At 39.5% G+C, this 15,086-nt stretch overlaps 1 protein-coding gene across 2 annotated transcripts in view; it reads right to left on the bottom strand.

Annotated features, from left to right (window-relative positions):
• Positions 1 to 15,086, bottom strand: part of LOC307036666 (vitamin D3 receptor A) — a 116,077-nt gene that overhangs the window by 5,851 nt on the left and 95,140 nt on the right. For both annotated transcript variants that reach the window (XM_079677190.1, XM_079677191.1), the window contains 4 exons: positions 14,093 to 14,277; positions 11,609 to 11,708; positions 10,476 to 10,653; positions 6,690 to 6,841 (listed from right to left, as the gene is read on the bottom strand). In XM_079677190.1, coding sequence (XP_079533316.1) covers positions 6,690 to 6,841; positions 10,476 to 10,653; positions 11,609 to 11,708; positions 14,093 to 14,277 — 615 coding nt within the window. The remainder of the gene's footprint in view (positions 1 to 6,689; positions 6,842 to 10,475; positions 10,654 to 11,608; positions 11,709 to 14,092; positions 14,278 to 15,086) is intronic.

Genomic DNA, 15,086 nt, shown 5'->3' with positions numbered 1-15,086 from the left:
TTCTATTTTTATAGCCACATGGTGTAAAGTAACTAAGTTCATAAACTCAACAAGTACTATACTTGGGCACAATTTTGAGATACTTGTACTTTATTTAAGTATTTCAATGTTTTGCTACTTTTTTCTTCTACTCCACTACAGTTCAGAGGTACATGGTGTACTTCTACTCCCCTACATGTATTTAATACCTTTAGTTACTTTACAGATGTGGATTAATTAAGTTAAATATAATCAAGTGTTAAATCAGACTTTAGTTCCACCTGGAGCAAATCCACAAGCTACCCTGCAGTATACAAAGTCATTCAAACTAGCTGCACTTTTACCAGCTTTGAGAACACTTTCATCATCAATCATTATAAAACATATCATGTTATTCTGAAATGGACCAATCGGCACAATGACTACTTTAACTATATTTTGATGATAATACTTTTCTACTTTTACTTGAGGAACATCTTGAATGCAGGACTTTTACTGTAACAGAGCATTCCTACACTCTGGTACTATTACTTTGTGCTTCTACTTTTACTCAAGTACAATATATATACTTATACCACCTCTATTTATAGCCTATGAAAAAGAACTATTAGAAATAGAAGGCTAAAGCTAACGTTAGCAGATAGTGACAATGTATGCTAGCTAGCTAGCTCAACGATTCCTTAAATAATATTGCCACAGAAAAACTTTTCAGTTCACATCACGCTCTGCCGCTCCGACAGGGAGCTCTGCTCTGAACACCTGAACGGCCCGTTCTAACAGCTGTTCACCAGCGGTCAAATCTGTGCCACAGTCACTCCGGACGCACAGTTAATATTAATGAACGCACCCGTAGGTAATGTAGCTGCTGAAGCTAGACCAGGGGTAGGCAATTATTTTTTCCATGGGGCCACATGAGAAACAAAAAATATTGTGGAGGGCCGGGCCAAAAGGCTGAACTCAATTCTGCATAATATTAATTGTATTTCTTTATAAAAAGCAGTAAATAGCATTGTTTTGACAAGCTGGTAAGAGTATATGTTATAGTTGAGCAATGAAAAAGTGAGGTTGCCTTACAAAAAATGTAATTTATTCAATCAAATTTCCCAAAACAATGGTAAACAAAATGTGAACGTTTTTCACCATTTCTGACTCATATTAGTGAACATTTTTAGTCGCATTCACTACAAAACACATTTTGAGTTTCATATACTGTTGGAAAGTTGTGTAAAGGTTCTTAGCATTCTTAAGACATCACAACATTGTCTTTGTGCTCCAAACATTCAGCAAGATACATCATATTGAACTGTCACTGAACATCACTGAACTGTGATTTTGAGAAAAGGCTTCCAAAGAAAGTGTCCCAGTTCACTGCTAGTTGGTTCCTTTACATGCCTACATTTGTAGTCTAACCACCTCATTTGGTGTTTTTAAGTTCTTTTTTCTTGTTCAGTGAGAGAAATCTAGTCTCTGCTGGGCTTTAACGAGTGCATCGAAGTCAGGTTGAATGTCTGAGGTGGAGATGCGAAGCACAGCTGACAGATGATCATCAGTGAGAGAGGATCTATACCTGGATTTCATAAACTTCATCTTTGAAAATGTTTGTTCACATATGTAGGTAGAGCCAAAGAGAACCAACATCTTCTGAGCATATCTCCTCCTGTTTGGAAAGTTCTCCTCCTCGAGAGAAGAGTAGAAATCTAGCAGAGATCCTGACTTAAAGCGCTCTGCCAGTACTGCATCAGACTGCAGGTCAATGAGTTCCAGCTGAACATCACTGGGTGCATTATCCATACTGCAGGTAAAGGGAGAGGAAATCATGAGCATTTCATCCTCGATTGTTCGGAGATCTTCAAATCGCCTTGAAAACTCACCATGCAATGCTCCTAACATGGATGAGTACCTGCGGAGGTGATCAGCTGATGGTGTGACTTCTTTCAGGGTTTGCATGTGAGTGAGAGTGTTGCTCTCCAGTTGGCTTGAAAGAAACTGCATCTTTCTCATGAAAGCCTTCACCAGGCTGTGCATTTCATGAACAAAAAGGCCCTTGCCTTGCAGTTTGGTGTTCAGTTCATTCATCAGTGCAGTCACATCAACAGCAAATGCAAAATCTGCCATCCAGTCCTCGTCTGAGAGCTCTGGGATGTCTTTGCCTTTCTTCTCACAAAACTCTTGAATCTCTGCTTTCAGGTCCCAAACTCTATTATTTTTGTATTTCTCCGCGTGTTTCGTCTCGTAATGCCGACTCAAATTGTAGTCCTTGAACACGGCGATCTGCTCCCCGCAAACTAAACACACGGCTTTACCTCCGACTTCAGTAAATAAATACTTAGCAGTCCAATTTTTGTTGAAAACACTTTCTTTTTTTAGCATCAGCTGACATTTTTGAGCGCTAAAGTCGTCTTGTGACAATTATCCAATAACGCGCACGTCTTGATTTGACGTATTGCGTCATTATGTACGTGAATAAAAAACAACTTCAAAATAAAAGCATTGCAGCTTTAGTCCATGCATGAGGTAAAATTAGAAAATATGTTTATTTTGTAATTTCCAATTAACCTTACACGGGCCGGTCAGAGTCAACCAAAGGGCCGTATGTGGCCCGGGGGCCGTACAGTGCCCAGGTCTGAGCTAGACCATCATCTCGGAACAGCAGAGCCTTATTATACATCCATGAGAGCAGAGCCGACAGGCAGGAAGACTCGAGCACACAGCTCGCACTTCATTATAATATATAAAAAAAGAACGCCATGCGCGTCAAGATGGCACATAACAGCTCACGGCCGCAGATTACTCCGGATCCCAGACCCCCCCCATACCCCAAAAATATTTTTATTGCAGAACTACATGAATCACACAAACTAACTATTTTGGATTGAAAACGGCAAATTTTGCCGTAAGGTGACAAGTTTGCACATAACATCTGAAACGATGTAACAACACTTTGTGGGGATGCAGCTAGGGATGTGAGGAGTGAGGGACACGGCTTAGAACGGGCGTGTCGCCTGGCAGGACAGGAGAGTGTGTGCACCAGTCTGCCTTGATCTATGAATTCATGTCCGTGACACACAGCTGTTTTATAGAAGGAAAACCTCCTTCACTTCATGAAAGTGTTTTAACACACTCACTCACTCACTCACTCACTCACTCACTCACTCACTCACTCACTCACTCACTCACTCACTCACTCACTCACTCACTCACTCACTCACTCACTCACTCACTCACTCACTCACTCACTCACTCACTCACTCACTCACTCACTCACTCACTCACTCACTCACTCACACACACACACACACACACACACACACACACACACACACACACACACACACACACACACACACACACACACACACACACTTGACAAGAAATCACTGACAAATATGAATATACTGTATTCAACATTAACGTGCCTAAACTCAGTAATTCACTAAAAATATTTATATTTTAATGGAGTCTCGTCGGCAGATCAGGATCCCAAAGCGTAGCGGAGGAAGCAACTTTACATTTTTATGCGGACGATACCGTAATGTATTGTGCAGGTCCCTCCATTAAGGAGGATGTTGTTAAATTGCAGGCAGTTTTTTATATTATTCAGACTCAGCTCTCTGAGCTTAAGCTTATTTTAAATGTTGATAAAACTAAGGTTATGCTATTTTCAAAAGCACAAAAGACACCGGAGACAGCTTTGGATATTGTTACTGCGCAAGGACAAGTACTAGAAGTTGTTACCTGTTATAAATACCTAGGTATATGGCTTAATGATTGTCTTACTTTTAAACTTCATGTCAATAACCTGCTTAAAAAGCTAAGGGCTAGGCTAGGTTTCTTTTTCAGAAACAAGTCCTGTTTCTCACTTGAGGGCAGGAAAAGGCTAGTCTCTGTGACCTTTTAACCTGTGCTGGACTATGGTGATCTGATCTATATGAATGCACCTGATCAAGTTAGATGCCGCCTATCACAGTGCGCTGAGATTTGTTACTAACTGTAAAGCACTTACTCATCACTGTACCCTGTATGCCAGGGCAGGTCTGCCTTCACTTACTGGTTCGGAGGCTTAGTCACTGGTACATGTTCATCTATAAACAGGGGTGCACATAAGTGGTACGCAGGTACGCATGCGCGGCAACAATCTGAAATGCGTACCGTCACTTGCGTCACAAAGCGCATTTGCGTACCGGCGTACTTGTGAAGCTTTTCCAGAAGTCGGTTAGATCACCGGACGGTTTCCGTGTGCACAGAAAGGGCTGCCGTTAACGTCGGTCTGTACAGCAGCACTGCGCTAAAACAGCTGATCACAACGTTCATACACTCTGGTCACGAAGCTCTGCACTCCACTCCACTACCCACCCCACCCCACCCCACAGAGGGCTTCATGGGAACTTTGAGGGGAGCCAGAAGTTGGAGTACCTCACTGACAAAGTTGTGTGCACCCCTGTCTACAAAGCCATGTTGGGTAAACTACCAACTTATATCTGCTCTCTGATCTCACAGAGAGTCGCAAGTGGCTATTGCCTAAGATCCCAGGATGTGTTTTTATTACATGTGCCAAGTGCTAGGACTGTTATAGGTACTAAAGCGTTTATATGCGCAGGTCCTCTAGCTTGGAACACTCTGCATTTTTTTTTGAAACTGAACATTTTGGGTCCCCTGCATCATCTTAAAGCTCGGCTGGATGAAATGCTATTTGATACTCTTGGTACCTGTCATTGTGAATATGTTTTTAAATTGTACCCCTGTAATTATGTTGTATGACGTGCTTTTTGTTTTCTGTTGTTTTTCTGTTTTTCATGTATAACCAACGTACTGCAGCTCTCCCTTGAAAAAGAGATCATTGATCTCAATAGGCGCTTTCACACCGGAGTACTTTTCCCAGTATAGTTCCGATAGTTGCGTTCACTTCACACCAAAAGAAATCAGGAACTAGAACTTACTTCATGATAACCTTTTCACCCCCTTTGTAGTCCCTGCTAGAGAGCAGGTACTTTCCTGGGAGAAAAGGTTCCCATTTCTGATTGGCTGGGCGAATTGCAAACCACCCCCCGTAAAACTCCGAAAAGTTTTGTGAAGCCGCCATTGTATTTGCTGGCATTAGCATTATTAGCATTAGCCCAGCACAGAAACGCAGAGAGACTAACTCATAGCAACACAAAAGAAAACATGGGAGCGGTGGAGATGAGGAGGTGTCGGCATTCTCGCGATTTACTCGGAAGGCTTCAGTAGAAGCTGCTGGGAGTCCCAGCAGCTTCTACTGAAGCCAGTCCCCAACTCCGGGGACTTCCGGCCGGGGACTTCGGGTGGCAGTATACGCCGTGAAGTTGTTTGCAGCCTGCCAGTAAACCCAAAGCAGAAGAAGAAGAAGTGACGTCAGTGGCTTAATTTGCCTAATCCTCCCTCAGGGACTTATTCTGGTGTGAACACGATCTGCTCTTTAGTTCATCAGAACTAAAGAGTTCTGATGAACTAAGTACTGGGAACTAAGTACGGCAAAGTACTTGGTGTGAAAGTGCCTAATGGGATTTCACCTGGTTAAATAAAGGCTACAAACAAACAAAGAAAATACTGTACATAGACATTTTTTTTGAGATTCTCAGTTTTTTTTCTTGAGGAACTAAGTCATTATTTTGAGATATTAAGTCCTTTTTTTATGATAGCAAGTCTTTATTTTTAGATATTAATGCTGCGTTCAACCGGACGCATGTAAAGTCAATGCAGAGACGCGGACAGACGCAAATTCGCTCCGACGGCAAGCATGAAGTGGTGGACGCAAATTTCGCGGCACGATTGAGGCGATTGAAGGGGGCCGCGACAAACGCTCGAGTTCAATTTTTTCAACTCGAGCGTCATATTCGCGTGACGCAACCTCACGGTAGCCAATCAGCGGTGAGGATCTCAGCCTGCTGTCACTGACATTCAACCAAAAAAAAAAGCCGTTAGTTGTTAGCAGTTAGTACACAGAGCTCACAGCTCCTCATATCTGTTCAGAAACTGGACAAAAGTTAAACAAGTACAAACCACAGACTGTCTGTGTCATGTTAAATACAGTCGCTGGTTTATTTATGTCTGTAGGCCGTTGTTATGAGTGTGGACGGAGCATATGAAACGTTAGCTTAGCCTGGTCGACCCGATCTTCATTCAGAAAAAAAGCATTTTAAAAGGTTTTTCGCCTGCCGTCTTGTCTGCAGACTTGTCAAGCATTAATTCATGGTTTTTACTAACCGGTATCAGTATGTAGTTACTTCGGCATCATTTAGAAACGTGTATTACAATTTAATCACGGTAAAATATGTTCATTTTGTTGTAGTTGTAGCTCCCGAGCCAGCGCGTTTTGTTTGAATGACGCGAGTAAACACAGCTGGCAGCCGCGGTGAAGCTCGAGCGTTTAAAGCGATGCGATCCTGTGTCAACGCAGCATTAGTCATTGTTTTGTGAAACTATTATTTTCTGTGACATGTTAAGTCAGGAGGATATACTGTATTTAGTTTTAACGTTTTTCATCTTCTTTTTTTCTAACTGGCAAGATGTGCTTCCGTAGAGGACTGTGTGTATTGGCAGGTGGTGAAATCAATAAGCAGCGTCTCTGACATGCTCTATCCAAACAAACTGCTCATGTGTTTATTTATTGATTGCACAGTTAGAACTCATGAAACTACCACTCTTGTCTATTTAGTTTCACTGTGGTGCTGTGACTGTGCGGAGTAACCAACCCTTTGTAACGTCGTTGATGCAGTATTTGAAGTCGGGTCCTCCGCAGCTCCAGGACATGTCCTCCAGACTGAACGACTGATTTGAACGCAGCATGATGATCTCGATGGCGCTCGACTTCAACAGAGCAATCTGGTCTTCTGCCGTCAGATCCCTGGAACACAGAGTCAATATGTATTAACGCAAGTTAATATGGACATTTTAAACAAAACTGCATTCTTAATAATTAAACTTGTGCTTTTCATGGGATGGTAATAGGATAAAATGTTGTGAGTTTCGTTTCACAAAAATGTCAACGTTTCTTTTGAAAATATAACAAAATTAAAAGAAAAAACCTTTTGACAAGAAATATAGACCAAAAGTTGACTAAAATGTAATGACTTTTGTCGACATAACTGGATTAAAGGTTTTGAGTTGCCATGGACTCAAACTAAGATGGATTAAAATGACTAAAATGTGACCAAAATTAAAAAAGCATTTTTGTCTTAAGTTCACTTTAGAACAAAAAAGATTAGTTAGAGATCTGCTTACAAGATAAAACAAATATGTCTCACTAAAGACACAAGAGAAACACTGTAACACACATAGATTTGGCAATAGCTTTTAGCTAACTAAAGCAGCAAATGCCAAAGGTGACGTCCTTTGGCAGTCTGTGGAAAACAAACAAACAAACAGCAGATCAAGTGGTGCAAATGAAGTGGGATGAGAATTCACTTGAACAAAACCACAAAACAACATTAGTACTCTCACGGGAAGGGAGGAAAGATCGGGTAGCGAGTGACGTGTTGTTGTTGTGGTTGTTGTTCTTTTGTAGCATAAATGAGCTGATAAGTAATATGATAACGTGAAGTCAGATTGGCGTACTGACTTGCGTTCTAGCTCATTAGCGATTCAACATTTAGGCTTTATTGGACTCATTTCAGACACTGGTATGGTAACAACAGGCCATGAAAAGCGCAAACACAAGCACAGTGCACCCGAGGCCTGTAATACAAATCCAGTTCAACATACCCTGGATATGTTTGAGTTACCCGGCTTAACTAACCCAAAACAAACGCGATCTCGCTAAGCGGTCCTACGACGCTGGTTATCAACTCTATAACTCAACCCAGGGTTTCTCTGTCCGGCTGAGTGCGTGTTCACATGAAAGGGGCGGGGTTAGCAACATTTGAACAATCACAAACATGGACAAGCGTACTGACAGCGCAGCGTCATACTTCCTGAATGAGAAGAAAACTATAATATTAGACAAATATGAAGAAGACGTTAAACTTTAAACATCCATGACTTAAACACTTTATCCAGGATAAAAACCATATAGTTGCACCTGCAAGGTGAATACAGAACAGCTGGTAAAAAAAAAAGGTGTTTGAATGCGTACATTAACAGGTTTATGATATCACTGCCCCTTCTAAGACACGATCTGACTTTAATTACATTTGTCTCGAGTGTTTCGTCAACTTAATGTGTTGCTTAAGATAATACTTCTGCATACAGTGTGACACTTTGAGTGTTGCACGGCCAGATACGGCTCAATAAGCTGACTCAGATAAGGAAATATATGATACATTATGATGTGATATGATGTGATATGAATGATAATGGGACACACTGACGTCTGCACTCACAGTGCCGCAGACTGTACTTAATGTTACTTTGATCCGGTTACTATGTTGTGGCAGATATTTAAGTAAGCTTTCTTAATGCTAATGTTATAATAGTCAGATTGCTCTGAAGATTGGAGGTGATATTCTATTAATTTTCATGTTCACAGTCAGTTGATTTTTGCTGGCTGTCTTTCCTGCAACGGCAGTTTTTCTGTATTTCCTTTATCCTGTAATATGACTTGATCGCTTTAAACTCCGCACAGTGAGCTCTGATTGGTCAGCAGGTGGTGCTTTCACTGAGTTGATCTCTTATCCTGGAACCAAGGAGCAGGTTTGCCGTTAAGCATAAGTTACCATGGAGATCTAGCCCAGTAAGAAGTGAACCAGCGTCGTAGGACCGGAAACCCAGAGTTTTCCCTGAAGTTAGCTCGCTAAGCAAAAATCCGGCTTCTTAGTACAGGCCTCTGCAGACACATGTTTCAGAAGTAAACAAAGGAGTCCTATTGAGTCGTTTCAGGCAGGGGGGGGAGTGAGTGGGAAAGAAACTCCCTCTTGAGTAAACTATTAGATTTTAGCCTTTGCAGACCACTATCATGCACAAAAACCCCATATAACCCACTACAGAAAAGGGAAAACCTGAAAAGCAGGTTAAGGCCCCTTTAAAGTTTGTTTAATTATTTGTAGGACAATTAATTGTCAACCAAAATTAAAAATAGTATTGGCCCTAACAATGCAGCTCTCAATATTGACGACAGAGCTATACTTTATGACATTGTTGCAATAAATTATCTTTATTTTTTTTCCCACAGGAAACCATCCTAACTACACACATCTGAGATCATAATAAGGCAAGCAGAATGAATATACTTTAAAAATATAGGGTCTCTGTTTATATTCCTGTTTACGTTACATGCAAACACACACGTATGCATTAAGTATGCCCATATGTGCCTCCTCTATTATTTCATTGTGTGCTCTCTGTATGTGCATACATTTAGAAACGTATCTCTCAGCACAGCGTGCATTTATAAAGCTCAGCTTGTTCCTGTGTATTCCTGGAAGAGCTTGTTTGTTTGGGAGCGATAATAACATCTCACCTCACCCAATGCTGTCTTGCATACTGGCAGGCAGCAAATCAAAGTGCTCTGCATGTGAGAGAGGCCTGTTTGGCTGCTAGCCTTTGTGATTATACGTGCTACTGGTTGGATGTAGCAGGATTTTACAACAAATCATTACAGAACTCAGCAAAGCAGCAGAGAGCTGCAGGGGAACGAAGTTTCATTTTCAACATGGCCACAATATGATTTATTGCACCAGTGGATTTAATATATATTTATGAAAAAAGTTGGGAGCAAAGGCCGCTTCAGCAGACTTCATTCAATCTACTAGGAAATACTTTAAGGTAGACACCTTATATACAACACAGCTTATTAAAAAGAAAAACAAGGCAAATAAATATGCAAATGAGTAAAAATAGAAAGATACATTAATTAATGAAAAAGCTTAAAAATAAATAAAGCTATAAAATGTAAAGAAAATGATTTATCCTAAACAGGAATAGTGTAAAAATTAAAGTTAGATACAAATTAAAAAAAAGTAATACATTTTAAATTGTTCTGCATGTGATTCTAGAATAATTCAAATCCAGCCCATAATGCCTTACAACATACAAATTGTGTCTTTTAATTAATCTGACTTTTAATTATTTTCTTGATCAGTCTCATTTTCTATGTTTTCCATAAAATCTCGATACATAAACATGTCCACCATAATTTTGCAGAACGAACGGAAATATTATTACAGAATATCATTATTATTTAAAACCAATGAATCAGCAAATCAGTTTCAGAGAGTAGAACGAGCGAATAGTTGGCATTTTAGCTTGATAATGACTCAAACTATGAATAGATCTGTTTTTTTATAAGATAAAGATCAAACGATATTGTTATCTTATAAAATCCAATGTGTCATTTTTAATTCCTCGAGTAGAACCAAATAAAAAAAATCTGTCTCAGCCCACCAATAGAAGGCATTAAATTGCAGTATTGCATATTATTTTGTGACATAAAAGATAAATCTGACTTTGTTGAGTGATAGGAAGAAAAATACAGGGTGCAAGACAGTAGTCCCTGCTGCTCTCCTGTGATGAACCTGAACATCTACCACCATGGCAGTGCGTACCTGAAGCCTGGGATCATTTTGGCGAAGCCGATGACCTTCTGGATGCTGTAGGACACCAGGTCTGCCAGGTGGGGCAGCATGGAGAGCTTCTGGTCCTCCTCGCTGGAGTCAGGGCTGCTCGCCCCGTCCTGGTACATCATCAACAGGCTGGTGAAGTTCATCTTGGTGTCCACAGACTCTGTTTGAGGAGACGATAGGACACAAGATGAACAACAAGGTAAGGAGAGGTGACAGAAAGGAACATTCCTAACATTATAAGCTAAAGAGATGGAAAACAAGGAAAGACATCAAATGACATTACAGTGGCACTAATATAAAGATGTCCAGGGGGTTAACTAAAGTCATGACTATTGGGGACTGATCACGGTTTGTACAGTTCATAAGGATTTATTACATTCATTTTGTTTTGGTTCATCTTTAAAAAGGGTTTTCTTGTAACTTATCTGTATATATTAATATTTTTAATTTGTTTATAAGCAATAGTTTTAGCTAGGGCTGCTCGATTATTGCAAAAATCATAATCACGATAATTTTTAGTCAATATTGATATCACGATTATTGAATACGATTATTCATTGACTTTGAAAACATCCATTTATTGAACTTTAAAAAACAAATTATAATAATAATTGGAACATGTTTTTAACAGTTGATTACCCTAAACTTTAAGTATAATTCAACTGAAAAACCAATAAAAACATTTATAAAATAAATAATACATTTATATCTACATTTAAATAAATAATATAAAAAATAATAAATACCAATAAAGAAGATAACCAAATATTTTGGAGCGCACTTCCACAACCTACTAAACATATATACATATGATAACTAATGTCACTCGCAACGTGTAATGTTTAATTAAACTGCTACACGCAGTACTCTTATTTTGGTAACCCCTTATCCGGAAACCGGAAGTAGCGAGCTAAGAGGCTCCGGCATGACGAGTAGTAAAAGATGACGCTAAAGACCGGAGAATAAAGACACGGCAACTAAAGCTTCCCTTGTAACGTGTTTATATGGTTTATATGGATTTGTTGAACAGACTGCAAGTCACAACACAACCTGGCTGAGAGGGCTTTTAGGGAGGGGCGACAGCGCACGCTGCATTCCCCAAGAGGAGGACTCACCAGGTGAGTGGTTGAATGAGTCAGAGGAGGCGTCAGACAAAGAGTGAAGGGAGGCGGCTCTGCTGGCGCTGCGTGTTACTGGACCTTCACGCACTGGAGGCTGCGGATAAACACAGACAAATATTAATATCAATACTAATATGTCACTGTAATACAATAGGCCGCTGTGGCTGGGGGATGGTTAAGAATCTAGTTCAATTAATCCTCTCATCAGAGGTGGTGTTAAGAAAATATTTTTGCGGCATTGACTGAATTGTTTTAACATTGATGGAAAAGTCTGAAGGCCGCCGTCATTTTGACAGACGGGGACACAGAGTGTGTGTTGACAAGAAAATGTTGTATATGACCTTATCAATGCAAAATCTAAGCTTGAGCTTTATTCCAAAACTGACAGCGAGCACTTACTGTGGAAAGGTATTGATTTATGAGAGATGTAATCATTTCCAAATTCAAAACATGTTTTTATCTTTTTAAATGTTCTGCTTCAATCATCAATCCATAGTTTTTTGTGTATAGCCCTCCAAAAACAACATTCTCACTGTAGTAAACAAAAAAACTATTTTCCACTTAATTCGAAAACCTAAATAAAATAAATGAATTATTATTAATTTGAAAACCTCAATGGAAGCTTGGAATGAAAGTAAATACATTTGATTAGGTTTGCAGACCTTGAAAATGCCTTTGTGTATAATCATTACAACAAAAAAAGATGGTTAATAACATAGTAAGGTACATTTTTGCATCCCAGGGCGACCTGATTGTTTTGATCTGCACAGAAAGAAAGCCGTCTGAAAAGATTTTGTTCATGACGTGCAGGAAGAAAAGAGTACGCCTCTGTCGGACAGATAAACGCCTTTGTTGACTCGTGTTACGGGTGTCGAGTAGATTGAAAAACACACGGGCAATGCTGGCTCACGTGTTGGTGTGAAGTAAATATGGCTGTGGTTACACAAATTAAATAAAGCTATTCCACGATCACAGGAACGGTGCTAAATCCTATGGCTTTTCATTCATTTGATACCACTTATTATAAATCAGACTGTCACTACCACCCCACATGTATAAGTGCCTTTACCCAAACTGTTTTGAAGATCCGAAAAGAGCACAGTAAGCTAAACAAAAATTCAGCTTAAGTTAATCTTGTACATTTTGGTTTGTTTATTGAAAACCATTGCATATGTGATTACACTTTAGTATGTATTGCTTACTTATGAATACCCTTATACCATAGCCACTTGCCAGAAAAACAACATATTTAAAATATAAGTCTTTTATCTGGACATTTTCAAGATGTAATCTTTATGTAAAAACAATAAATACTGTTCCCAAGCCTCAGAATTGTTTTAATAAAACAGGTTACCGTAAACTGAGCTCCTGCATTACATCTAATTGCCATAGGATTCACCAGAGAATAAAACAAAGATCTTCTTGTTTGAAATACTGACAAACAAAAGTTCCTATTGATACGTATTACAACAAAAACGTGGCACCTCTTGCTTATTAACAGTAGACTGTAACAATATGCCTACAAATATATAGGAAAGCGTAGACGATAAGCTAACATCAGAGGACTTAGCTAAGCTAGTTAGCTAGCTTAATGATTTATAAGTAGTACAGTAAAAACGTAACATGCACACAATCACTGTTGCACTCTACTGCTCTGTCATGCAGGGACTGAACTGCTATGAGAAAATCAAAAGCAGGTTTCAACAGCACTCAGTTAGCAAACAGTCCAGTTTGTGCCAGAGTGCACTCCTTTACTACGAGGGCCTTTTACCAATGGATTCAAAGTCTCTTCCTGAATCTGTTTAGACATCAAGAGTCATTTAATACCAAACACAAAAAAAGACTAGCTCCAAGATGTGTACCAAAGCCTCACTTTTTCTGACTCGTTGCGCTCAGTTTAATAATGGTGAGATAATCTAGAAGTACAAACAAATTACCGAAGGATGTTGGGTTATACTGTCTGGTTACTAAAAGTGAATCCAGCCAAAAAAAAACTGAAAATGATCAGTGGCCATGGTAGAATGTGAGTAAGTGCAGTTACATAGTTTCGGTAGGGTTAGGGTACAAACTAAGAGAGAGAATGCCAAGGTCTGTTGTGGTGTGGTAAACCAGAGCAGATGGCATCCATGTCCTATTGTCGAATTGTTTTTTTTTTTTTTATCAGTTATTATGACTTAGCATTGGACATCTAAGGAATACAGTATTCATCTACTTTATTCATAAAGTGAAGGCTAACTCGCATACAATGTGCTGTATGTATCTTGATTGGTAAATATTGCTTCTGTATTAATTTACTTTTCAAAAATAACACGTATTATTATGGTCGGATACCATGCTTCAGGGAACCCTCCCTTCCATTGCAAGACATCATGTCCTGCTCCACCCATAGTTATGGTTAACAACAAAGTGACTTCGGGCTGAACTGAGGATAATATGATTGTGGTTTTGGTAAAAGAAGAGACTTTGTGCTGGACTCACCCTGAAGCGGGAGAAGTCGGAATAGGAGGCATCGTAAGTCTTGTGGTGGGCTTCCACGAGACTGGAGATGATGCGGGCCTGCTCCTCGTTTAGACGTGGCCTCATCGCCTCACGGGCTGCTTCCTCCTCTTTCCTCTTCATTATCATGTCCTTCTTCCTCTGAACCTCCTCGTCTGTCAGGATGACTGAAATCCAGATGAAACAGAGGATATATTTAATATCTCTGAACAGTAAAAAAAAAAAAACACACCATTTCACAAATACTGATATCGAATGTGCCAAAAGAAAAATTTATTTTAAAGTATTTTTTTATCTTTAATGAAAGAACCAAAAGACAGCTGCAAACAAGTCTTGGATCAAGAGGTAACTCTATTAACACCCCGTGTATCACAAGGTTGCAACTGATCTTCTCATTGTATCTAATCCAGTGAAAGTAAACAGATCCACAGGTCCACACACGTGGTGTCACACGGTGTAGCTCTCCTTACACTATCTGCATATCAATGGTGTTAAGTACAGGAACAAACTAAAGGTCATAATTGTTACTTGAGGAGTGTAAGCGTGCAGGAACGAAGGAGAATCTGTCGTTGTGTGAAAGAGGATAGTAATACAACTGCATAAAGATAAAAATAAAACATTTTCTCACGATATGCCTTTCGGTTTGTAATAGGGGTGGGAATCACCAGGCTCCCCACGATACGATACTATCGCGATACTTAAGCCACGATACGATAGTATTGCGATTCTACGATATGCTAAGTATTGCGATACAATATATTGCGATATTGCAAATCACATGGGTCATATATCCATGTCCGTCTTCCCTTCCTGGTGAAAAAATGTATTTGCAATATGAATAGTTTATGTAATTAACCCAATTTGTGTTATTTGAACCTGAAAAGGAGATGGCATTGTTTTTGTTATTTTCATTGCAATTGTATACATGTCTTAAGTAACTCCTGTTTTATATACGACCTTCTTTTGGAAAAATAAA

The sequence above is a fragment of the Notothenia rossii genome (genome assembly GCF_949606895.1).
Source record: "Notothenia rossii genome assembly, chromosome: 4".
Taxonomy (NCBI): Eukaryota; Metazoa; Chordata; class Actinopteri; order Perciformes; family Nototheniidae; genus Notothenia; species Notothenia rossii.
This window is presented reverse-complemented; position numbering and strand designations above follow the sequence as displayed.